Consider the following 26,906-nt stretch of genomic DNA (forward strand, 5'->3'; position numbering starts at 1 on the left):
CATGCTTCATCAAGGTCCTGAGGCAGCAAAGCATCCACAAACCACCATACTACCACCACCATGCTTCATCAAGGTCCTGAGGCAGCATGGCATCCCCAAACCACCATACTACCACCACCATGCTTCATCCAGGTTCTGAGGCAGCAAAGCATCCACAAACCATCTCACTACCACCACCACCATGCTTGACCGTTGGTATACGGTTCTTACTGTAGAATGCAGTGTTTGGTTTTCACCAGGCATAATGGAACCCATCTCATCCAGAAAGTTGACTCAAGTTTTCCAAAAAGCACCTGAAAGCACATGGATGATCATCAATACTCTTGGAAGGATGTTCTATGGACAGCTGAGTCAAAAGTATAACATTTTGGATGACATGGGTCCCATTATGTCTGGTGAAAACCAAACACTGCATTCCACAGTAACCTTATACCAACGGTCAAGCATGGTGGTGGTAGTGTGATGTTTAGGGATGCCATGCTGCCTTCGGACCTGGATGAAGCATGGCGGTGGTAGTGTGATGTTTGGGGATGCCATGCTGCCTCAGGACCTGGATGAAGCATGGCGGTGGTTGTGTGATGTTTGGGGATGCCATGCTGCCTCAGGACCTGGATGAAGCATGGCGGTGGTAGTGTGATGTTTGGGGATGCCATGCTGCCTCAGGACCTGGATGAAACATGGCGGTGGTAGTGTGATGTTTGGGGATGCCATGCTGCCTCAGGACCTGGATGAAGCATGGCGGTGGTTGTGTGATGTTTTGGGGATGCCATGCTGCCTCAGAACCTGGATGAAGCATGGTGGTGGTAGTATGGTGGTTTGGGGATGCCATGCTGCCTTCGGACCTGGATGAAGCATGGCGGTGGTAGTGTGATGTTTGGGGATGCCATGCTGCCTCAGGACCTGGATGAAGCATGGCGGTGGTTGTGTGATGTTTTGGGGATGCCATGCTGCCTCAGAACCTGGATGAAGCATGGTGGTGGTAGTGTGGTGGTTTGGGGATGCCATGCTGCCTCGGGACCTGGATGAAGCATGGCGGTGGTAGTGTGATGTTTGGGGATGCCATGCTGCCTCAGGACTTGCCTGAATAGGGTTAAAAATAGGTTTTCTCTGGTTGTAGTCTGGATGTAGCTCTTCTTCTTCAAAGGAAATGGATCACCTGAGACCTTTGATAACAGGCATCCCAAATGGCACCCGGTTCCCTTTATAGTGCACTACTTTAGACCAGAGCCCTATGGCACCCTATTCTCTATTTGGTGCACTAGTTTTGATCAAAGCCCTATGGCACCCTATTCCCTATATAGTGCACTAGTTTTGACCAAATCCCTATGGTAGAAGTGCACTAAATAGGGAGCCATTTGGACACGAACCAGGTCTAGTATAATATGGTGCATTATGCTGGACCCGAGATGTCTCTGTTCATGATGTAAAAAAACAAATGAGATTAGTCCGTCCTCTGATTTAATAAAAGGGTTCCTGGTTGCTATCACACTGTGAGATGAGATGGTGTGATGTGACTGTAAATTAGATGGTACAATTATATAGAAGGAGAGAGAGAGAGAGAGAGAGAGAGAGAGAAGATAGAGAGAGGTAGAGAGAGAAGGAGAGAGAGGGAGTAGATAGAGAGAGGTAGAGAGAGAAGGAGAGAGAGGGAGTAGATAGAGAGAGGTAGAGAGAGAAGGAGAGAGAGGGAGTAGATAGAGAGAGGTAGAGAGAGAAGGGGAGAGAGGGAGTAGATAGAGAGAAGTAGAGAGAGAGGAGAGAGAGAGAGAGAGGTAGAAGATAGAGGTAGAGAGAGAGGTAGAAGATAGAGGGAGAGAGAGAGGTAGAGAGAGAGGGAGAGAGAGAGAATATATATATATATATAGAGAGAGAGAGAGAGAGGTAGAAGATAGAGGGAGAGAGAGAGAGAAAGAGAGGAAGAGAGATGGAGAATATGGAGAAAGAGAGAGAGGTGGGGGGGTGCTTTGTATGTACACCTGGCCACCCTGCTTCTCCTCTCCCCTCTTCTCCTCTCCCCCTCTCCCCTCTCCTCCCCTCCCCTCTCCTCCACTCTCCTCCTCTCCCCTCCCCTCCCTGCTTCTCCTCTTCTCCTCTCCCCTCCTCTCCTCTCCCGGGGTGATAATGCTCAAATTGCAGCCCTGCCTAATAACAACCTTGAGGCTCTTGAAATGTAGTTATTTTATCGCTGTAAGAGGAAAGCTTTCATCATATTTACCCCCACCCTGTCACCCCCACCACCCCCGAGGTATCTGATATTGACAATAAAACAGGACAGGTGGGGGAAGGGTGAGATTTAGTGATCGCGCTCCAACTCAGGCTTTCATTAAGACCTTCACCACCAGAGCCTGAAAACCTTCAGGCTCTAACAGGACCAATCACAGACTAGGCTTTGTAATGTGGACCAATCACAGACTAGGCTCTTTAATGTGGACCAATCACAGACTAGGCTCTTTAATGTGGACCAATCACAGACTAGGCTCTTTAATGTGGACCAATCACAGACTAGGCTCTTTAATGTGGACCAATCACAGACTAGGCTCTAACAGGACCATATCACAGACTAGGCTCTTTAATGTGGACCAATCACAGACTAGGCTCTTTAATGTGGACCAATCACAGACTAGGCTCTAACAGGACCATATCACAGACTAGGCTCTTTAATGTGGACCATATCACAGACTAGGCTCTTTAATGTGGACCATATCACAGACTAGGCTCTTTAATGTGGACCAATCACAGACTAGTCTCTTTAATGTGGACCATATCACAGACTAGGCTCTTTATTGTGGACCAATCACAGACTAGGCTCTTTAATGTGGACCAATCACAGACTAGGCTCTTTAATGTGGATCAAATCACAGACTAGGCTCTTTAATGTGGACCAATCACAGACTAGGCTCTTTAATGTGGACCAATCACAGACTAGGCTCTTTAATGTGGACCAATCACAGACTAGGCTCTAACAGGACCATATCACAGACTAGGCTCTAACAGGACCATATCACAGACTAGTCTCTTTAATGTTGACCAATCACAGACTAGTCTCTAACAGGACCATATCACAGACTAGGCTCTTTAATGTGGACGAATCACAGAGTGGCTCTTTAACTGCAGAGCTTTAGATGTGTTTACTCAGCTTCACTACGGGGGAGGGTGGAGACACATGACAATATGACATCACTCATACTATGGGGGGTGAAGAGAGACATGACAATATGACATCACTCATACTATGGGGGGTGAAGAGAGACATGACAATATGACATCACTCATACTATGGGGGGGTGAAGAGAGACACATGACAACACTCATACTATGGGGGGTGAAGAGAGGCACATGACAATATGACATCACTCATACTATGGGGGGTGAAGAGAGACACATGACAATATCACATCACTCATACTATGGGGGGTGAAGAGAGACACATGACAATATGACATCACTCATACTATGGGGGGTGAAGAGAGACACATGACAATGTGACATCACTCATACTATGGGGGGTGAAGAGAGACATGACAATATGACATCACTCATACTATGGGGGGGTGAAGAGAGACACATGACAATGTGACATGTGTTACGCACACCACTACTTACCTAACCTACCCTCTCCTATCTTACCTGCCTACCCACCACCTATCTAATTTAGCACCACCTGGTGCCCTAACCAGAATACAGGGGGTGGTCCGCCCAGGTCTTACCTAGTGTGCCTAGACAGTGAATATACTATGGGTATATGTATGCCCGTGGGCCTCTTGGCTAAACACTCCCTAGGTGCCTCCCCTTCTCCCCTGGGAACAAACCAAACTGAATTTTACAAACAATTTCACAATCAAAAACAGTCCTTTTTGTCATAGACATACCTCAGTAGGACCGGCTACAAAAATACTGGCAACAAATTATACCTCCTCGCAACAACGAAAACACAGGCCTTTTGTCATAGACATACCTCAGTAGGACCGGCTACAAAAATACTGGCAACAAATTATACCTCCTCGCAACAACGAAAACACAGGCCATACTAATCATCTCCCTCTGAGAACAACCAACACAGTGTGTAACCCACAGCTATCAGCCTTCTCTTTCAGCAATCATCTCTCCTCTGAGAACAACCAACACAGTGTATAACCCACAGCTATCAGCCTCCTCTCTCAGTAATCATCTCCCTCTGAGGACAACCAACACAGTGTGTAACCCACAGCTATCAGCCTCCTCTCTCAGCAATCATCTCTCCTCTGAGGACAACCAACACAGTGTGTAACCCACAGCTATCAGCCTTCTCTTTCAGCAATCATCTCTTCTCTGAACAACCAACACAGTGTATAACCCACAGCTATCAGCCTCCTCTCTCAGCAATCATCTCTCCTCTGAGGACAACCAACACAGTGTGTAACCCACAGCTATCAGCCTTCTCTTTCAGCAATCATCTCTCCTCTGAACAACCAACACAGTGTATAACCCACAGCTATCAGCCTTCTCTCTCAGCAATCATCTCTCCTCTGAGGACAACCAACACAGTGTGTAACCCACAGCTATCAGCCTTCTCTTTCAGCAATCATCTCTCCTCTGAACAACCAACACAGTGTATAACCCACAGCTATCAGCCTTCTCTCTCAGCAATCATCTCTCCTCTGAGAACAACCAACACAGCTATCAGCCTTCTCTCTCAGCAATCATCTCTCCTCTGAACAACCAACCCAGTGTATAACCCACAGCTATCAGCCTTCTCTCTCAGCCATCATCTCTCCTCTGAGAACAACCAACACAGCTATCAGCCTTCTCTTTCAGCAATCATCTCTCCTCTGAACAACAGAACACTGGCTTTCATAGCTGGAGAAGGAGTCTAATGGGACACAGCTGTATCCTGACAAGGGGGCGGGGTCAGCTCCAATTAGCCATGGAGTCGACCAATCAGCAGCTCGGGGGATTTCAGGAAGCCATCCTGAAACACACACGTAACAAACCACAACACAGAAATTGGGGAGCGTAACAACGTGTAAAACAACACATTACACTGCACCTATCACACTACTATGACTGACCCTGTAAAACAACACCTATCATACTACTATGACTGACCCTGTAAAACAACACCTATCATACCACTATGACTGACCCTGTAAAACAACACCTATCATACTACTATGACTGACCCTGTAAAACAACACCTATCATACTACTATGACTGACCCTGTAAAACAACACCTATCATACTACTATGACTGACCCTGTGAAACAACACCTATCATACTACTATGACTGACCCTGTAAAACAACACCTATCATACTACTATGACTGACCCTGTAAAACAACACCTATCATACTACTATGACTGGCCCTGTAAAACAACACCTATCATACTACTATGACTGACCCTGTAAAACAACACCTATCATACTACTATGACTGACCTTGTAAAACAACACCTATCATACTACTATGACTGACCCTGTACAACAACACCTATCATACTACTATGTCTGACCCTGTAAAACAACACCTATCGTACTACTATGGCTGACCCTGTAAAACAACACCTATCATACTACTATGACTGACCCTGTAAAACAACACCTATCACACTACTATGACTGACCCTGTAAAACAACACCTATCATACTACTATGACTGACCCTGTAAAACAACACCTATCATACTACTATGACTGACCCTGTAAAACAACACCTATCATACTACTATGACTGATCCTGTAAAACAACACCTATCATACTACTATGACTAACCCTGTAAAACAACACCTATCATACTACTATGACTGATCCTGTAAAACAACACCTATCATACTACTATGACTGACCCTGTAAAACAACACCTATCATACTACTATGACTGACCCGGTACAACAACACCTATCATACTACTATGTCTGACCCTGTAAAACAACACCTATCATACTACTATGACTGACCCTGTACAACAACACCTATCATACTACTATGACTGACCCTGTAAAACAACACCTATCATACTACTATGACTGACCCTGTGAAACAACACCTATCATACTACTATGACTGACCCTGTAAAACAACACCTATCATACTACTATGACTGACCCTGTAAAACAACACCTATTATACTAATATGACTGATCCTGTAAAACAACACCTATCATACTACTATGACTGACCCTGTAAAACAACACCTATAATACTACTATGACTGACCCTGTAAAACAACACCTATCATACTACTATGACTGACCCTGTACAACAACACCTATCATACTACTATGACTGACCCTGTAAAACAACACCTATTATACTAATATGACTGGCCCTGTAAAACAACACCTATCATACTACTATGACTGACCCTGTAAAACAACACCTATCATACTACTATGACTGACCCTGTAAAACAACACCTATCATACTACTATGACTGACCCTGTACAACAACACCTATCATACTACTATGTCTGACCCTGTAAAACAACACATATGTGTCAATCACAAACATACAGTGTCTATACTACATGCTACCATGACTAGGTTTGGCTTTCTCCCTGCTGTCTGTTTCTCCCTGCTGTCTCCCTGCTCTCTGTTGTCCCTCAGAACATCAGAGAAACTAGCTGTGGCCATGGTGACTGTGTGTTGCCAGCTCTGTTATATATGAATGACTCTAGCGCCACCTGGTGATATAAAATATTACATGAATGACTCTAGCGCCACCTGGTGATATAAAATATTACATGAATGACTCTAGCGCCACCTGGTGATATAAAATATTACATGAATGACTCTAGCGCCACCTGGTGATATAAAATATTACATGAATGACTCTAGCGCCACCTGGTGATATAAAATATTACATGAATGACTCTAGCGCCACCTGGTGATGTAATATTTTATATGAATGACTCTAGCACCACCTGGTGATGTAATATTTTATATGAATGACTCTAGCACCACCTGGTGATGTAATATTTTATATGAATGACTCTAGCGCCACCTGGTGATGTAATATTTTATATGAATGACTCTAGCACCACCTGGTGATATAAAATATTACATGAATGACTCTAGCACCACCTGGTGATGTAATATTTTATATGAATGACTCTAGAGCCACCTGGTGATGTAATATTTTATATAAATGACTCTAGCGCCACCTGGTGATGTAATATTTTATATGAATGACTCTAGCACCACCTGGTGATGTAAAATATTACATGAATGACTCTAGCACCACCTGGTGATGTAATATTTTATATGAATGACTCTAGCACCACCTGGTGATGTAAAATATTACATGAATGACTCTAGCGCCACCTGGTGATGTAATATTTTATATGAATGACTCTAGCGCCACCTGGTGATGTAATATTTTATATGAATGACTCTAGCACCACCTGGTGATGTAATATTTTATATGAATGACTCTAGCACCACCTGGTGATGTAATATTTTATATGAATGACTCTAGCACCACCTGGTGATGTAATATTTTATATGAATGACTCTAGCACCACCTGGTGATGTAATATTTTATATAAATGACTCTAGCACCACCTGGTGATGTAATATTTTATATAAATGACTCTAGCACCACCTGTTATTACATGCGCTATAGACTCAAAGGGGAAGCAAGCGATCATCTGGGCAGTGTCCCAATAGCACCCTATTCCTTATATAGTGCACAACTCTTGATCAGGGCCCATAGTCTGATTGACTTCACTATTGGTCTTAACCAGGGCCCATAGTCTGATAGACTTCACTATTTGTCTTAACCAGGACCCATAGTCTGATTGACTTCACTATTGGTCTTAACCAGGGCCCATAGTCTGATAGACTTCACTATTTGTCTTAACCAGGGCCCATAGTCTGATTGACTTCACTATTGGTCTTAACCAGGGCCCATAGTCTGATATACTTCACTATTGGTCTTAACCAGGGCCCATAGTCTGATAGACTTCACTATTTGTCTTAACCAGGGCCCATAGTCTGATAGACTTCACTATTGGTCTTAACCAGGGCCCATAGTCTGATATACTTCACGACTTGACCAGGAGCCCTCCCCCTCCTAGGCCCCTGTTCTGTGGAGCCCTCCTCCTCCCCCTCCTCCTAGCCCCCTGTCCTATGTAGCCTTCCTCCTCCTGGCCCCCTGTTCTGTGAAGCCCCCCTCCTCCTCCTCCTAGCCCCCTGTTCTGTGGAGTCCTCCTCCTCCTCGTCCTAGCCCCCTGTTCTGTGGAGTCCTCCTCCTCCTCCTAGCCCCCTGTTCTGTGAAGCCCCCCTCCTCCTCTTCCTAGCCCCATGTTCTGTGGAGTCCTCCTCCTCTTCCTAGCCCCCTGTTCTGTGGAGTCCTACTCCTCTTCCTAGCCCCCTGTTCTGTGGAGCCCTCCTCCTCTTCCTAGCCCCCTGTTCTGTGGAACCCTCCTCCTCTTCCTAGCCTCCTGTTCTGTTAAGCCCTCCCCCTCCTAGCCCACTGTTCTGTGGAGTCCTCCTCCTCCTAGCCCTCTGTTCTGTGGAGCCCTCCTCCTCCTAGCCCCCTATTCTGTGGAGTCCTCCTCCTAGCCCCCTGTTCTGTGGAGCCCTCCTCCTCCTAGCCCCCTGTTCTGTGGAGCCCTCCTCCTCCTAGCCCGTAGATGGTGCTAAACCCATACAATTCTACAGAGCCGCTGAGACAACATGAAGGCCTACCACTATATCACATTTAGTTACTTTCTAGAGACATGGTTTCACGAGCCAACTACGTTGTGTTTCGGAGGACGCATGGCTTTCGACCTTTGTCTCTCCCGAGCCCGTACGGGAGTTGTAACAATGAGACAAGATAGTAATTACTAACAATTGGATACTACGAAATTGGGGAGAAAAGGGAGGTAAAAATGTATTTTTTTTAATAAAATAAAACTGCACGCAGACATAAAATGGTTATCCATGAGTTCATCTGACTGTGGGCAAGTAGATAATGGGCTTAAACTGTCAAAATCAAACTATCTCTGCATAGCTAGCATTAGCTGATCAATGTAACCTGTTGGTGGCTAATTGACTGGCAAGTAACGTTAGCATTTTTTTTTACCTAACTTCAGCTAGCTATATAACAGTTGAAGTCGGAAGTTTACAAACACTTAGGTTGGAGTCATTAAAACTCGTTTTTCAACCACTCTACAAATGTCTTGCTAACAAAATATAGTTTTGGCAAGTCGGTTAGGACATCTACTTTGTGCATGACACAAGTAATTTTTCCAACAATTGTTTACAGACATATTTTTTCACTTTCACTGTACCACAATTCCAGTGGGTCAGAAGTTTACATACACTAAGTTGACTGTGCCTTTAAACAGCTTGGACAATTCCAGAAAATGATGTCATGGCTTTAGAAGCTTCTGATAGGCTAATTGACATCATTTGAGTCAATTGGGGGTGTACCTGTGGATGTATTTCAAGGCCTACCTTCAAACTCAGTGCCTCTTTGCTTGACATCATGGGAAAATCTAAAGAAATCAGCCAGGACTTCATAAAAAAATTGTAGACCTCCACAAGTCTGGTTCATCCTTGGGAGCAATTTCCAAACGCCTGAAGATACCACGTTCATCTGTACAAACAATATGGGACCACGCAGCCGTCATACCGCTCAGGAAGGAGACGTGTTCTGTCTTCCAGAGATGAACGTACTTTGGTGCGAAAAGTGCAACTCAGCAAAGGACCTTGTGAAGATGCTGGAGGAAACAGGTACAAAAATATCGATATCCACAGTAAAACGAGTCCTATATCAACATAACTTGAAAGGCCGCTCATAATGGAAGAAGCCACTGTTCCAAAACCGCTATAAAAAAGCCAGACTACGGTTTGCAACTGCACATGGGGACAAAGATTGTACTTTTTGGAGAAATGTCCTCTGGTCTGATGAAACAAAAATATAACTGTTTGGCCATAATGACCATCGTTATGTTTGGAGGGAAAAGGGGGAGGCTTGCAAGCCGAAGAACACCGTCCCAACCGTGAAGCACGGGGGTGGCAGCATCATGTTGTGGGGGTGCTTTCCTGCAGGAGGGACTGGTGCACTTCACAAAATAGATGGCATCATGAGGCAGGAAAATGATGTGGAGATATTGAAGCAACATCTCAAGACATCAGTCAGGAAGTTAAAGCTTGGTTGCAAATGGGTCTTCCAAATGGACAATGACCCCAAGCATACTCCCAGTTGTGGCAAAATGGCTTAAGGACAACAAAGTCAAGGTATTGGAGTGGCCATCACAAAGCCCTGACCTCAATCCTATAGAAAATGTGTGGGCAGAACTGAAAAAGAGTGTGCGAGCAAGGAGGCCTTCAAACCTGACTCAGTTACACCAGCTCTGTCAGGAGGAATGGGACAAAATTCACCCAACTTATTGTGGGAAGCTTGTGGAAGGCTACCCGACACGTTTGACCCAAGTTAAACAATTTAAAAGCAATGCTACCAAATACTAATTGAGTGTATGCAAACTGACCCACTGGGAATGTGATGAAAGAAATACAAGCTGAAATAAATCACTCTCTAGTATTATTCTGACATTTCACATTCTTCAAATAAAGTGGTGATCCTAACTGACCTAAAACAGGGGATTTTTACCAGGATTAAATGTCATGAATTGTGAAAAACAGAGTTTAAGTGTATTTGCTAAGGTGGATGTAAACTCCGACTTCAACTGAATATATCTGAAGTACAATATAAAATGCACCACGCAACAATTTCTAAGACTTTTACTGAGTTACAGTTCATACAAGGACATCAGTCAATTTAAGGCCCAACCTGGGGATTTCACTGGGCAGGGATGCAGCCATGGCCTTGGAGGGCATAGGCCCACCCACTTGGGAGCCAGGCCCAGCCAATCAGAATGAGTTTTCCCCCACAAAAAGGCTTTATTACAGACAGAAATACTCGTCAGCACCCCGACGATCTCGCAGGTGAAGAAGCCGGATGTGGAGGTCATGGGCTGGTGTGGTTACACATGGTTTGCAGTTGTGAGGCTGGTTGGACAAACTGTCCCCCACCCCCCAAAAAATACATTGGAGGCAGCTGATGGTAGCTCTGGTGGATATTCTTGCAGTCAGCATGTCAACTGCACGTTCCCGCAAACCTTGAGACATATGTGGCATTGTGTTGTGACAAAACTGCACATTTTAATAAAGTGGCCTTTTATTGTACAAAGCACAAGGTGCACCAGTGTAATGATCCTTCGGTTTAATCAGCTTCTTGATATGCCACATCTGTGGATGGATTATCATGGCAAAGGAGAAACGCTCATTAACAGGGACGTAAACACATTTGTGCACAACATTTGAGAGAAATAAGCTTTTTGTGTATTTAGAACATTTCTGGGATTTTTTATTTCAGCTCATGAAACATGGGACCAACACTTTACATGTGGCGTTTTATATTTTTGTTCAGTGTAGTGAGACAACCTGAACCTGTCAGTCAATAATGGGTTGCTAAAATCAACATCCGCTACAACAGTTTAATTAAATGACTTCCATCAAATCCCGAGTGGTGCAGCGGTCTAAGACACTGCATCTCAGTGCAAGAGGAGTCACTGCAGTACCTGGTTCGAATCCATGCTGCATCACATCCGGCTGTGATTGGGAGTCCCATAGGGACTACTAAAAGCTGCTTGAACTGTCAAGTCTCGACATGTCCTGGGGCAATGGAGAGTGGGAGATAGCTGTCTATCAAAATATTTTTACAGGCACCTGAAAGCTGGCTAGGCAACAGGAGAGCGCCCCATCTGTCCACCACTAAACTTTGTAGCGGCTGCCCTCCTACTCCAGAGCCCTCCACCTCTGGGCCCCCTGTTCTGTGGAGCCCTCCTACTCCAGAGCCCTCCACCTCTGGGCCCCCTGTTCTGTGGAGCCCTCCTACTCCAGAGCCCTCCACCTCTGGGCCCCCTGTTCTGTGGAGCCCTCCTACTCCAGAGCCCTCCACCTCTGGGCCCCCTGTTCTGTGGAGCCCTCCTACTCCAGAGCCCTCCACCTCTGGGCCCCCTGTTCTGTGGAGCCCTCCTACTCCAGAGCCCTCCACCTCTGGGCCCCCTGTTCTGTGGAGCCCTCCTACTCCAGAGCCCTCCACCTCTGGGCCCCCTGTTCTGTGGAGCCCTCCTACTCCAGAGCCCTCCACCTCTGGGCCCCCTGTTCTGTGGAGCCCTCCTACTCCAGAGCCCTCCACCTCTGGGCCCCCTGTTCTGTGGAGCCCTCCTACTCCAGAGCCCTCCACCTCTGGGCCCCCTGTTCTGTGGAGCCCTCCTACTCCAGAGCCCTCCACCTCTGGGCCCCCTGTTCTGTGGAGCCCTCCTACTCCAGAGCCCTCCACCTCTGGGCCCCCTGTTCTGTGGAGCCCTCCTACTCCAGAGCCCTCCACCTCTGGGCCCCCTGTTCTGTGGAGCCCTCCTACTCCAGAGCCCTCCACCTCTGGGCCCCCTGTTCTGTGGAGCCCTCCTACTCCAGAGCCCTCCACCTCTGGGCCCCCTGTTCTGTGGAGCCCTCCACCTCCAGAGCCCTCCACCTCTGGGCCCCCCGTTCTGTGGATCCTTCCTCCTCCTCCTCCTCGTCCCCTGTTCTGTGGCCTCTCCCCATATGAAATCTGTAATTACAACTAATGAATTCATGCTCAGGATTCATTGAGGATGTCTATCATATACTGGGTAGATTAATTATGCTTCAAGGTTGGATCTGGATAGGAGAAGGAAAACAGAAAGTATCTGAAAATGATCACTGTGTTGAACTCAATGCACAACGTTTGACCTGGGCTCTATGCACTTTATAGGGAACCCTACAGCTACAGCCACACGTCAGTACAGGCCTGAGTACAGTCTGAACAGCCCGTTGTCATAGCAGCCACGCCATCAGTAGGTCAAGAACTCACTGTTAAATCCATTATAAAAAAATATTTTTTTAAAAATGGAAAGAATATGGCACAAGGGCTACTTCTGACTAAAGAAGGCCGTCCACCAAAACTCAGTGACCCGGGTAAGGAAGGTATTAGACCGAGAAGCAACCAAGAGGCCAATGGTAACTGTGAAAGAGCTGGAGAGATCCACAGCTGAGACGGGGGGGAAACCGTCCATGGGACAACTACCACCTGTACATTCCACAAAGCTGGGCTTTATGGAAGCCCGGCGAGAGAAATAAGCCATTGCTGAAGAAAGGCGAGACCTGAATCCAATTGAGAATCTGTGGCCTTTGAAATTGCTGTTGACTAATGTTCCCCATCCAACTTGAAAGCGCTTAAGTCATTTTCCCAAGAAAAATGGCAGGATTCAGATGTGCAAAGTTCTTAAAGACCCAGAAAGACTCACAGCTGTAATTACTGCCAACGGTGCTTCTGCTAAGTATTGACTTGGGGGTGAATACTTATGCAACCAACAAGTTTAGTTGTTTTTTGTTTTGTAACTTTTGTGTCACAATAGAAAAATACACTACATCTCATGGGCATTAATATGGAGTTGGTCCCCCCTTTGCTGCTATAAGAGCCGCCACTCTTCTGGGAAGGCTTTCCACTAGATGTTGGGACATTGCTGTTATAACAGCCTCCACTCTCCTGGGAAGGATTTCCACTAGATGTTGGAACATTGCTGTTATAACAGCCTCCACTCTCCTGGGAAGGCTTTCCACTAGATGTTGGGACATTGCTGCTATAACAGCCTCCACTCTTCTGGGAAGGCTTTCCACTAGATGTTGGGACATTGCTGCTATAAGAGCCACCACTCTTCTGGGAAGGCTTTCCACTAGATGTTGGGACATTGCTGCTATAAGAGCCACCACTCTTCTGGGAAGGCTTTCCACTAGATGTTGGGACATTGCTGCTATAACAGCCTCCACTCTTCTGGGAAGGCTTTCCACTAGATGTTGGAACATTGCTGCTATAACAGCCTCCACTCTTCTGGGAAGGCTTTCCACTAGATGTTGGGACATTGCTGCTATAAGAGCCACCACTCTTCTGGGAAGGCTTTTTACTAGATGTTGGGACATTGCTGCTATAAGAGCCACCACTCTTCTGGGAAGGCTTTCCACTAGATGTTGGGACATTGCTGCGGAGACTTGCTTCCATTCAGCCCAAAAAAAGCATTAGCGAGGTAAGGGCACTGATGTTGGGCGATTAGGCCTGGCTCGCAGTCTGCGTTCCAATTCATCCCAGAGGTGTTTGATGGGGTTGAGGTCAGAGCTCTGTGCAGGCCAGTCAAGTTCTTCCACACCGATCTTGACAAAACCATTTCAGTATGGATCTCGCTTTGTGCACGGGGCCATCGTCATGCTGAAACAGGAAAGTCCCTTGTCCAAACTGTTGCCACAAAGTTGGAAGCACAGAATTGTCTGGAATGCCATTGTATACTGTAGTGTTAGATTTACCTTCACGAGAACTGAGGGGTTTTGCCCGAACCATAAAAAACAGCCCCAGACCATTATTCCCCCTCCACCAAACTTTACAGTTGGCACTATGCATTCGGGCAGGTAGCGTTCTCCTAGCATCTGCCATAACCCAGATTCGTCCGTCGGACTGCCAGGCCTGATTCATCACTCCAGAGAATGCGTTTTCACTGCTCCAGAGTCCAATGCCGGCGAGCTTTACACCACTCCAGCCGACGCTTAGCATTGTGCATGGTGATCTTAGGCTTGTGTGTGGCTGTTCGGTCATGGAAACCCATTTCATGAAGCTCCAGACGAACAGTTCTTGTGCTGACATTGCTTCCAGAGGCAGTTTGGAACTTGGTAGTGAGTGTTGCAACCGAGGACAGACGATTTTTATGCACTACCACTTTGCGGCTGAGACGTTGTTGCTCGTAGACGTTTCCACTTCACAAGAACAGCACTTACAGTTGACTGGGGCAGCCTTAGCACGGCAGAAATTTGACAAACTGACTCGTTGGAAAGGTGGCATCCTATGACGGTGCCACTTTGAAAGTCACTGAGCTCTTCAGTAAGGCCATTCTACCGCCAATGTTTGTCTGTGGAGATTGCATGGCGGTGTGCTCGATTCTATACACCTGTCAGCAACGGCTGTGGCTGAAATAGCCGAATCCACTAATTTGAAGGGGGTGTCCACATACTTTAGTATATATAGTGCAGTTTGCACCTTCTTAAGTATGTCAGGGCTGGACATGAGCTTTTCTTGCCACTTGTCCAAATTATTTTTTACTTGTCCAATAGTTAAAAATACTTCTCTGAAACTGAAAAATTATATAGTAGTAAAAAAAAAAAGAACTATTGATTATATAACTATTTGATAATTCTTGTCATTTTTATTTAACCTTTATTTAACTAGGCAAGTCAGTTAAGAACAAATTCTTATTTTCAATGACGGCCTAGGAACAGTGGGTTAACTGCCTGTTCAGGGACAGAACGACAGATTTGTACCATGTCAGCTCGGGGATTTGAACTTGCGGTTACTTTCAGTTACTAGTCCAACTCTCTAACCACTAGGCTACCCTGCCGCCCCATAATAACAGTGTAACAACCCTTGACTCTCCAACAACATGGAAACTATGGAAACTAACCATGGAAACTAACCATGGAAACTAACCATGGAAACTAACCATGGAAACTAACCATGGAAACTAACCATGGAAACTATAGCAAACTGAATCTGCAGACCATAAAGTGCATCACGGGAGTTTATTGACATTTTCCTTTGTGGGGCAGAACTGATGAATTACCGTATAATACGAATAGAATAACAACCTATGACAGACTAATTAAATCTGCTAGACGTGTGTTAACCTCACAATAGCAACATACATAGATAAAGAGATCATCTCTACAACGCAGTGATTAAAATGTCACAGAACACAATGAAGTTTAAGTCCACATGTCAGTGAATAACACATACCAATTTATAATCTATAACAGATAATTTACTTATGAATGATGTATGTTGTGGAAGCTAAATACAAAACAGTACCGGCACCTATTTCAGTCCAAGTCAAGCAATGAGATGAAAATTGAGTGATGGGAGTTTAATCTTAGCTGGTCTGAGAGAACTGATGAGGCATCTGTCCTTTATGTATACGTTGGTGTGTTTTTAAGTTGCTCTGTTGAGAGAAACTCTTCCCACAGACAGAGCAGTAGTAAGGCTTCTCTCCTTTATGCATACGTTCGTGTGTTTTTAAGTTGCTCTGTTGAGAGAAACTCTTCCCACAGACAGAGCAGTAGTAAGGCTTCTCTCCTGTGTGTGTATGTTGATGTGTGTTTAAATGGTTCTGTTGAGAGAACCTCTTCCCACAGTCAGAGCAGATGTAAGGCTTTTCTCCAGTGTGTGTTCTCAGATGAACTTTTAGATCAGATGATGTTGTGAAGCATTTTCCACAGTCACAGCAGGAGTAAGGCTTCTCTCCTGTGTGTATACATTGGTGTTTTTTTAAGCTACCCTGGTGGGAGAAACTCTTCCTACAGTCGGAGCAGTAGTAACGCTTCTTTCCTGTATGTATACGTTCATGTGATTTTAAAGTATCCAATCGAGAGAAACTCTTCCCACAGTCAGAGCAGTAGTAAGGCTTCTCTCCTGTGTGTATACGTTGGTGTGATTTTAAATGGTTCTGTTGAGAGAAACTCTTCCCACAGTCAGAGCAGGAGAACGGCTTCTCTCCTGCATGTATACGTTGGTGTGCTTTAAAGTTACACAGGTGGGAGAAACTCTTCCTACAGTCAGAGCAGAAGTAAGGCTTCTCTCCTGTGTGTATACGTTGGTGTGATTTTAAATGGTTCTGTTGAGAGAAACTCTTCCCACAGTCAGAGCAGGAGAACGGCTTCTCTCCTGCATGTATACGTTGGTGTGCTTTAAAGTTACACAGGTGAGAAAAACTCTTCCCACAGTCAGAGCAGATGTAAGGCTTTTCTCCAGTGTGTGTTCTCTGATGAACTGTTAACTCAGACGATGTTGTGAAGCATTTTCCACAGTACGAGCAGGAGTAAGGCTTCTCTCCAGTGTGCACTCTCTGATGGAGTGTCAGAGCCCTTGATGTTGTGAATCTCTTCCTACAGTCAGTACAGGAATACAGGTTGTCTCCTGTGTGTATTTTTAAGTGTACTTTTAGCTTTGATAGAATTGGAAAATTCTCCTCACAATGTGGGCAGTGGTGAGACCTCTTAGGTCTGTGATCTTCCTGCTGTGTCTCTCTGGATGTAGAGAATGTCTCAACGTGGTCTCCTGTGTGAACAACATCAGAAGAACCAGTCAGTTGGTGTGATATACAGTACCAGTCAAATGTTTGGACACCTACTCCTTCCAGGGTTTTCATTTATTTTTTACAATTTTCTACATTGTAGAATAATAGTGAAGACATCAAAAATATATTTTAGATTTTTCAAAGTAGCCACCCTTTGCCTTGATGAAAGCTTTGCATTCTCTCAACCAGCTTAATGAGGAAGTCATCTGGAATGCATTTCAATTAACAGGTGTGCCTTGTTAAAAGTTACTTTGTGGAATTTATTTCCTTCTTAATGAGTTTGAGTCAATCAGTTGTGTTGTGACAAGATAGGGGTGGGATACAGAAGAGCCCTATTTGGTAAAAGACCATCCATATTATGACAAAAACAGCTGAAATAAAGCAAAGAGAAACAACAGTCCATCATTACTTTAACACATGAAGGTCAGTCAATACTCAATCATTTCAAGAACTTTGAAAGTCTCTTCAAGTGCAGTCACAAAAATCATCAATCGCTATGATGAAACTGGCTTTCATGAGGACCGCCACAGGAAAGGAAGACCCAGAGTTACCTCTGCTGCAGAAGATAAGTTCATTAGAGTCAAGTGCACCTCCGATTGCAGCCCAAAGAAATGCTTCACGTAACAGACATCTCAACATCAACTGTTCAGAGGAGACTGCGTGAATCAGGCCTGCTGCGAAGAAACCACTACTAAAGAACACCAATATGAAGAAGAGAATTGCTTGGGCGAAGAAACACAAGCAATGGACATTAGACCGGTGGAAATCTGTCCTTTGGTCTGTCCTTTTGGTTCCAATTGCCGTGTCTTTCTGAGATGTGGTGTGGGTGTACGGATGATCTCTGCTTGTGTGGTTCCCACCGTGAAGCAATGGAGGTGGTGTGGGGGTGCTTTGCTGGTGACACTGTCAGTGATTTATTTAGAATTCAAAGCCACACTTAACCAGCATGGCTACTGGTGTGCCCTAGTAAGAAGACCACTTTGTGCAGCTCACAGCACTATAATCTCCAATGTACATAATATAAGTAAGTCTACCTGATAAGCTTCTCAGTAAAGCATTAAAAACAATCAAGCAACCCATAAAAGTGCTAAAAATAGCCCATATTAATATATGTAACCTAAAAAACAAGGTTCATGATATCAATAACTTGCTAGTTACAAATGACATACATATTTTGACTCTCTCTGAAACTCTACTTAGATAATACCTTTGATGATACAGTGGTAGCAATACATGGTTATAACATCTACAGAAAAGACAGAAATGCCAATGGCGGAGGTGTTGCTGTCTATATTCAGAACCACATTCCTGTAAAGATTAGAGACGATCTCATGTTAAATGCTGTTGAAGTAATACGGCTACAGATTCATCTGCCTCACCTAAAGCCCATTCTAGTGGGAAGCTGCTATAGACCACCAAGTGCTAACCGTCATTATCTGGATAACGTGTGAAACATTGACTGGCTCTCATCAAGCTGCCCACTCAAAAAAAAAAAAAAAAAAAAAAGCAGCCAACAAGTGCTCATCAAATGTGGGAACTCCTTCAAGACTTTTGGAAAAGCATTCCAGGTGAAGCTGGTTGAGAGAATTCCAAGAGTGTGCAAAGTACTTTGAATAATATCAAATATATTTTTGATTTGTTTAACTCTTTTTATTTTGGTTACTACATGATTCCATGTGTTATTTCATAGTTGGTCTTCATTGTTGTTCTACAATGTAGAAAGTAGTAAATAAATAAGAAAAACCCTTGAATGAGTAGGTTTGCTGGAATGCAGGAACAGAGGAACATAGGAAGAAACCTAGAAAGGAACCGAGGGGTGGCCAGTTCTCTTCTGGCTGTACCGGGTGACTTATGACTTCATATCAGTAGGCTGTACAATACAGGGGAGTAAAACTATTCTAAAAGTGGGTAACAGTCAGGGTTGGGGTCAATTCCTTTTCAATTCCAATCAATTCAGAAAGTAAACCAAATTCCACATGCTGCTAATTGAAAAGCATTGAAGAGAATTGGAATTTCAGTGTATTTCCTGAATGATCTGGAATTGACACCAACCCTGACAACAGTCTAAGGCTAAAGGGGTGAAAATAATTACCCAGAATCATCGTCCACTCACTATCACAAGGGTTAGTAACTACACAGACTCATTTCATAGAACTTTAAAACACTGGCAGTTTGTCTACTTCACTTCTTTAGTCTCCTCTCTCCTAGCTTTAGACCTCTATAACTTATGACCCAGTCTAACTTATGGCCCAGTCTAACATGGCCCAGTCTAACTTATGACCCAGTCTAACTTGTGACCCAGTCTAACTTGTGACCCAGTCTAACTTGTGACCCAGCCTAACTTGTGACCCAGTCTAACTTGTGACCCAGTCTAACTTGTGGCCCAGTCTAACTTATGGCCCAGTCTAACTTATGGCCCAGTCTAACTTATGGCCCAGTCTAACTTATGGCCCAGTCTAACTTATGAGGAACCTGCTGTTACCATGACTAACAGTTGTCCCAATCTTCTCCTCCTCTTCTTCATCTTTAATGTTGACATTCAGCTCCAGTGTTTGACTGCAGTCTTCCAGCTTCACTGATGCCATCTCTGGATCCTGCAGTGCAAACTGGGCTCCACTGTCACAATCAGGGCCCAGTGACTGTAGGTTTGGACTCCTTGTGGAAGGAGAGAGGCAGGCTGGGTTTGTCCTCACTGTTGATGTTACCGGCCTCAGACTTAATTCAAGTCGTCCTGTAGTAACAATGAGAAACATAAAACAATCTTGACAGTTCTGGTGTTTACTTAATTCTCAAAAGATAATATATTTTTTGTTGTTCAATTCTCTCATTTCAATAGATCAGGTAGCTAAGCATTGCCAACAAAACATTAATTCAAAACATTAGAAAAAATTCACCCTTTAAATAACACAAATAAGAGATGATCTAAATGTACAGAATGGTTACCTGGAGGAAAATGAGGGAGGGTTATGCTGTTTCCATTTCAATCAAGGAGAGGGTTGAGTATTGTTTTAATCTAGTCCAGAAGAGGGTCATGTCATTTGTAATTGATGACATGTCAATATTTCTCAGTGTTTTACAATTACTTGCTTTTTAGGCTTTATAAACTGGGTGGTTTGAGCCCTGAACGCTGATTGGCTATATATCAATGTGTGCCTGATGCCGCCCCTCATCTCTGATTCTCTGCTGGGCAATATCAAGTGTGACTATAACTTTGCTCTGCGCTTCTCCCAGCATGCACTTCGTATCCTATGATCCATAGTCTATAGGCTAAAGCAGGGCTCTCCAACCCTGTTCCTGGAGAGATACCCTCCTGTAGGTTTTAACTCCAACCCGGTTCCTGGAGAGCTACCCTCCTGTAGGTTTTAACTCCAACCCGGTTCCTGGAGAGCTACCCTCCTGAAGGTTTTAACTCCAACCCCATTGGTTCAGTTTATAAAATTAGGTGTGCTAGATTAGGGTTAGAGCGAAAGCCTACAGGACTGTAGCTCTCCAGGAACAGGGTTGGAGAGCCCTGGGCTATAGGATACGAAGTGCATGCTGGGAGAAGCGCAGAGCAAAGTTATAATATGGTTCTAGGATAGTTGCTGGGATGGTGTAAATACAACTAGGCTGCATTACACACTGCAAAGTTTTTCCAACCCTGAACAGCGGCCTGCTCTGTGCTTGTTGAGCCAAAACTTTTTTTGAAATGCCGTCTAACCAATGCTGTGCTGTGTCGGCCTATCCTAACCAATGGCTGTGCTGTGTCGGCTTAACCAATGGCTGTGCTGTGTCGGCCTATCCTAACCAATGGCTGTGCTGTGTCGGCCTATCCTAACCAATGGCTGTGCTGTGTCATCCTAACCAATGACTGTGCTGTGTAGGCCTATCCTAACCAATGGCTGTGCTGTGTCGGCCTATCCTAACCAATGGCTGTGCTGTGTCATCCTAACCAATGGCTTTGCTGTGTAGTCCTATCCTAACCAATGGCTGTGCTGTGTCATCCTAACCAATGGCTGTGCTGTGTCGGCCTATCCTAACCAATGGCTGTGCTGTGTAGGCCTATCCTAACCAATGGCTGTGCTGTGTAGTCCTATCCTAACCAATGGCTGTGCTGTGTAGGCCTATCCTAACCAATGGCTGTGCTGTGTCGGCCTATCCTAACCAATGGCTGTGCTGTGTAGTCCTATCCTAACCAATGGCTGTGCTGTGTAGTCCTATCCTAACCAATGGCTGTGCTGTGTAGTCCTATCCTAACCAATGGCTGTGCTGTGTAGTCCTATCCTAACCAATGGCTGTGCTGTGTCGGCCTATCCTAACCAATGGCTGTGCTGTGTAGTCCTATCCTAACCAATGGCTGTGCTGTGTAGTCCTATCCTAACCAATGGCTGTGCTGTGTCATCCTAACCAATGGCTGTGCTGTGTAGTCCTATCCTAACCAATGGCTGTGCTGTGTCATCCTAACCAATGGCTGTGCTGTGTAGGTCTATCCTAACCAATGGCTGTGCTGTGTAGTCCTATCCTAACCAATGGCTGTGCTGTGTAGTCCTATCCTAACCAATGGCTGTGCTGTGTCGGCCTATCCTAACCAATGGCTGTGCTGTGTCATCCTAACCAATGACTGTGCTGTGTAGTCCTATCCTAACCAATGGCTGTGCTGTGTAGTCCTATCCTAACCAATGACTGTGCTGTGTCGGCCTATCCTAACCAATGGCTGTGCTGTGAGGAAGAGAGCGAAAGGTTTCTTCAGATTTTTTTGTTGATTAGGCCAAGTCCCAAAAAATACACACAATCTTGCGCATGGACTAGCGCACACTCACCATGCACTCTTTAAATAGCCTACCTCCATGTCAGTGAAGGGCTGTTGAGTTAAAACCCAGACTCCACTTGAGGGGTTATGCCATAGGCCTCTTTTAGTGAAGAAGATGTCAAAAAAGCACAGGCCTACCACTTGTTAGATTAACATGAAGAAAATAAAACTGATCCGATTATATAAAGAGATCCATAACAGTGTTATTGGTCAGCGCTGCTTTACGCTAGAAACAAGCTGTAAGATAACCAGAAAGAAGAAGAAGAAAGAAGTTACGTTGTTTCCTTGACATTCAACCTTCTATAGCCCAGGAGACAAACAAAAAAAGACTTCTAATCTAATTCTGTCACTACCAATTTATTAAGCAATTTACTTTCTGTACAATAGAAGATGTTTAAACTAGAGGTCGACCGATTCATCGGAATGGCCGACTAATTAGGGCCGATTTCAAGTTTTCATAACAATCGGAAATCGGTATTTTTGATTTGGCCTACTTTTTTTTTTTTTTTACAACTTTATTTAACCAGGCAAGTCAGTTAAGAACACATTCTTATTTTCAATGACGGCATACCAGGGAACGGTGGGTTAACTGCCTCGTTCAGGGGCAGAACGACAGATTTTCACCTTGTCAGCTCGGGGGATTCAATCTTGCAACTAGTCCAACGCTCTAACCACCTGCCTCTCATTGCACTCCATTGTCTCCACGAGGAGACTGCCTGTTACGCGAATGCAGTAAGCCAAGGTAAGTTCCTAGCTAGCATTAAACTTATCTTATAAAAAAACAATCAATCATAATCACTAGTTAACTACACATGGTTGATGATATTACTAGTTTATCTAGCTTGTCCTGAGTTGCATTTAATCGATGCGGTGCGTATCGTTGCTCCAATGTGTACCTAACCATAAACATCAATGCCTTTCTGAAAATCAATACACAGAAGTATATATTTTTAAACCGGCATATTTAGCTAAAAGAAATCCAGGTTAGCAGGCAATATTAACCAGGTGAAATTGTGTCACTTCTCTTGTGTTCATTGCACACAGAGTCAGGGTATATGCAACAGTTTGGGCATTTTACGTAATTATGACATAACATTGAATGTTGTGCAACGTAACAGGAATATGGATGCCACCCGTTAGATAAAATACGGAACGGTTCCGTATTTCACTGAAAGAATAAACATCTTGTTTTCGAGATGATAGTTTCCGGATTCGACCATATTAATGACCTAAGGCTCGTATTTCTGTGTGTTATTATGTTATAACTAAGTCTATGATTTGATAGAGCAGTCTGACTGAGCGGTGGTAGGCAGCAGCAGGCTCGTAAGCATTCATTCAAATAGCACTTTAGTGCGTTTTTCCAGCAGCTCTTCGTTGTGCGTCAAGCATTGCGCTGTTTATGACTTCAAGCCTATCAACTCCCGAGATTAGGCCCGTGTAACCGATGTGAAATGGCTAGCTAGTTAGCGGAGTGCGAGCTAATAGCGTTTCAAATGTCACTCGCTCTGAGACTTGGAGTGGTTGTTCCCCTTGCTCTGCATGGGTAACGCTGCTTCGAGGGTGGCTGTTGTCGTTGTGTTCCTGGTTCGAGCCCAGGGAGGAGCGAGGAGAGGGACGGAAGCTATACTGTTACACTGGCAATACTAAAGTGCCTATAAGAACATCCAATAGTCAAAGGTTAATGAAATACAAATGGTATAGAGATAAATAGTCCTATAATTCCTATAGTAACTACAACCTAAAACATCTTACCTGGGAATATTGAAGACTCATGTTAAAAGGAACCACCAGCTTTCATATGTTCTCATGTTCTGAGCAAGGAACTGAAACGTTAGCTTTCTTACATGGCACATATTGCACTTTTACTTTCTTCTCCAACACTTTGTTTTTGCATTATTTAAACCAAATTGAACATGTTTCATAATTTATTTGAGGCTAAATTTATTTTATTGATGTATTGTATTAAGTTAAAATAAGTGTTCATTCAGTATTGTTGTAATTGTCATTTTTACAAATATATATATTTATATTTTCAATAAAAATCGGCCGATTAATCGGTATTGGCTTTTTTTGGTATCAGTATCAGACAGCTTTTAGGGAAATGCTTGTTGGGTTAAAGACACAGAATGAGAGTAGCCAGCAGTTAGAGATTTACATTTCTCTGCTAAAAGACTGGATGGTCAATCCGATATCTTAATGCAGATGCATCCTCAGCAGACATCCAGGCTTTTATACTTCTAGCGCTTAACGGAGCAGAGCTGTTGTCAAGGAAGTGAGTTTGTGTTTATACTGGACCTCCCGGGCTTGGGTTCAGAAATTATACTTCTAGCGCTTAACGGACCTCTGCCTCCGTGGGTTCAGAGCACACCCTGTTGTCACATTTTGGAAGTGAGTCTTGTGTCTTATACTTCTAGCGCTTAACCTGTTGTCCGAGTTTGTGTTTATACGCCCACCAATCATGTCAGATGGTCTCTGATTTAGTTATTTGCAAACCGGGAAAATTTCGTTGCAAACAAGAAACACTGATTTGGCATTGGAGAAATATGGAGATGAACACATAGGCCTTTCTACATTCTTAGCCTGTGTGGTAATAAGAAACATTTGGCTAATACGTAAAATGACGTAGACTTGTATGAAATGTTTATAAAATGCTTTTCCCCCCCCTCAGATCTGCAAATACGATGATAGATTAATGGAATGATTTCACCATAAAATAGATGTCAACCCTTACTCTTGTTCACGGTGGTCTGCGAACCCACGACCTTCTGTCCCGCAGCCCTGAACGCTATCAGAATTCCTGCGTTGCCATGCAACGCTTACAGGACGAAGAACAGTTAATAAAGTTCATATCTAAAGGCTCTGGTCTGTCCAAGAAGTGTTGGTAAACGGTAGACATGTTCTCTACTATCCATCTTGTTTTAATCATTATTTTGGGGTATAAAGAGAGCGTCTTATTTTCAAGCGTTCAGGGACGGTTTATGTCTAATAGATTTTGCTGACAGGACGGCCTCCATTTTCCTTTCAGATATTTTCTCCATGTAACCCTTATTAAACATGTTCACTCTACGTGCAGATAAGCTACAGCAGACTTCCTAAAAATCCACGTTAATGCATAAATGACTAAATAAACAATTAATACAAGGTTGCAGTTTGAGGCATAACTATGTACTATTTTCCACTATTTCACTCACAACCGATTGTATTTCCCATTCACACCATAGTAACAACTATAGATAAATATAGAAACAACTGAATGTGTCTGAATATTGTTACAGTGACATGTAGAAATCAGACGAACATGACATTCTGCTTGTAAACAGTAAAACAACCCTGAAACTGTCTCTCTGGTGCAGCCGCACAGCCTGCAAGTCTATTGACTCAGACCGAGAGGCGCCGCCATTTTACCAGCTCATAAACATATGGAAATAATCAGAATAATAAACATGTCAAACGAACTCACAAATCTCAAAATAAAATGGATTCTTTATGAAATTAGATTAACGAAATAATGTACATCCATTCACTCTGACAAACCCAAAGTCTAAACTTAGCTAGCTAAAATTATATTTAATCACGATCTTCACTCACTCGGTTCAGCACAAAACTAAAACGTCATAAAACCTTTAACAAACGCGATAATACCTTGACGGATTTGTTACCTCACATGTTACGACATGTTATTTCGATATTAGAGCGTTTAAACGTGCTATTGCATACCTTTAGTAATACTTCTGAAACGGACACAACCGCTACTGTCTTCACAGTTCCACAGACTTCATTGTGTCTGGAGCCTACCCGGAACTTCCTGTTTCCCGACTATTAATATATATATATATATATATACAGTTGAATTCGGAAGTTTACATCCACCTTAGCCAAATACATTTGAACCCAGTTTTTCACAATTCCTAACATTTAATCCTGGTAAAAATTCCCTGTCTTAGGTCAGTTAGGATCACCACTTTATTTTTAAGAATGTGAAATGTCAGAGTAATAGTAGAGACAATGATTTATTTCAGCTTTTATTTCTTTCATCACATTCCCAGTGGGTCAGAAGTTTACATGCACTCAATTAGTATTTGGTAGCATTGCCTTTAAATAGTTTAACTTGGGTAAAACGTTTCAGGTGGCCTTCCACAAGCTTCCCACAATAAGTTGGGTGAATTTTGGCCCATTCCTCCTGACAGAGCTGGTGTAACTGAGTCAGGTTTGTAGGCCTCCTTGCTCGCACACACTTTTTCAGTTCTGCCCACAAATGTTCTATAGGATTGAGGTCAGGGCTTGAGGTCAGGGCTTTGTGATGGCCACTCCAATACCTTGACTTTGTTGTCCTTAAGCCATTTTGCCACAACTGGAAGTATGCTTGGGGTCCATTTGGAAGACCCATTTGCGACCAAGCTTTAACTTCCTGACTGATGTCTTGAGATGTTGCTTCAATATATTCACATAAATTTACTTCCTCATGATGCCATCTATTTTGTGAAGTGCACCAGTCCCTCTTGCAGCAAAGCAACCCCACAACATTATGCCGCCACCCCCGTGCTTTACGGTTGGGATGGTGTTCTTCAGCTTGCAACCCCCCCCCCCCCCCCCCCCTCCTTTTCCTCCAAACATAATGATGGTCATTATGGCCAAACAGTTCTATTTTGTTTCATCAGACCAGAGGACATTTCTCCAAAAAAGTACAATCTTTGTCCCCATTTGCAGTTGCAAACCGTAGTCTGGCTTTTTTATGGCGGTTTTGGAGCAGTGGCTTCTTCCTTGCTGAGCGGCCTTTCAGTTTATGTTGATATAGGACTTGTTTAACTGTGGAAATAGATACTTTTGTACCTGTTTCCTCCAGCATCTTCACAAGGTCCTTTGCTGTTGTTCTGGGATTGATTTGCACTTTTCGCACAAAAGTATTCATCTCTAGGAGACAGAACGCTGCATGGTCCCATGGTGTTTATACT

The 26,906-nt window shown here is 44.0% G+C and overlaps 2 protein-coding genes across 2 annotated transcripts; one reads left to right on the plus strand and one right to left on the minus strand.

Moving 5' to 3' along the window:
• The first annotated feature begins 11,654 nt into the window (after positions 1-11,654).
• LOC139373915 (uncharacterized) lies at positions 11,655-12,602 on the plus strand. Its single transcript, XM_071115007.1, has 2 exons — positions 11,655-11,661; positions 11,779-12,602. Exons 1-2 carry the CDS (start codon positions 11,655-11,657, stop codon positions 12,600-12,602), a joined length of 831 nt encoding a protein of 276 aa, XP_070971108.1.
• A 2,620-nt stretch (positions 12,603-15,222) lies between these two features.
• On the minus strand, positions 15,223-25,728 carry LOC139372872 (zinc finger protein 135-like). The gene is made up of 3 exons (XM_071112725.1): positions 25,672-25,728; positions 19,648-19,896; positions 15,223-17,146 (listed from the first exon to the last, which is right to left on the minus strand). Exons 2-3 carry the CDS (start codon positions 19,748-19,750, stop codon positions 15,963-15,965), a joined length of 1,287 nt encoding a protein of 428 aa, XP_070968826.1. The 5' UTR covers positions 19,751-19,896; positions 25,672-25,728; the 3' UTR covers positions 15,223-15,962.
• Positions 25,729-26,906: the final 1,178 nt, after the last annotated feature.

The sequence above is a fragment of the Oncorhynchus clarkii genome, chromosome 18 (genome assembly GCF_045791955.1).
Source record: "Oncorhynchus clarkii lewisi isolate Uvic-CL-2024 chromosome 18, UVic_Ocla_1.0, whole genome shotgun sequence".
NCBI lineage: Eukaryota > Metazoa > Chordata > Actinopteri > Salmoniformes > Salmonidae > Oncorhynchus > Oncorhynchus clarkii.

Bases quoted from the DNA above. Each gene is read 5' to 3' on its own strand.
- LOC139372872 (XM_071112725.1), bottom strand. From the start codon at position 19,750: ATGGCATCAGTGAAGCTGGAAGACTGCAGTCAAACACTGGAGCTGAAT. The intron at 17,147-19,647 runs GTAACAGCAGGT...TTGTTCACACAG, and splicing joins TGGGACAACTGTTAGTCATG to GAGACCACGTTGAGACATTC.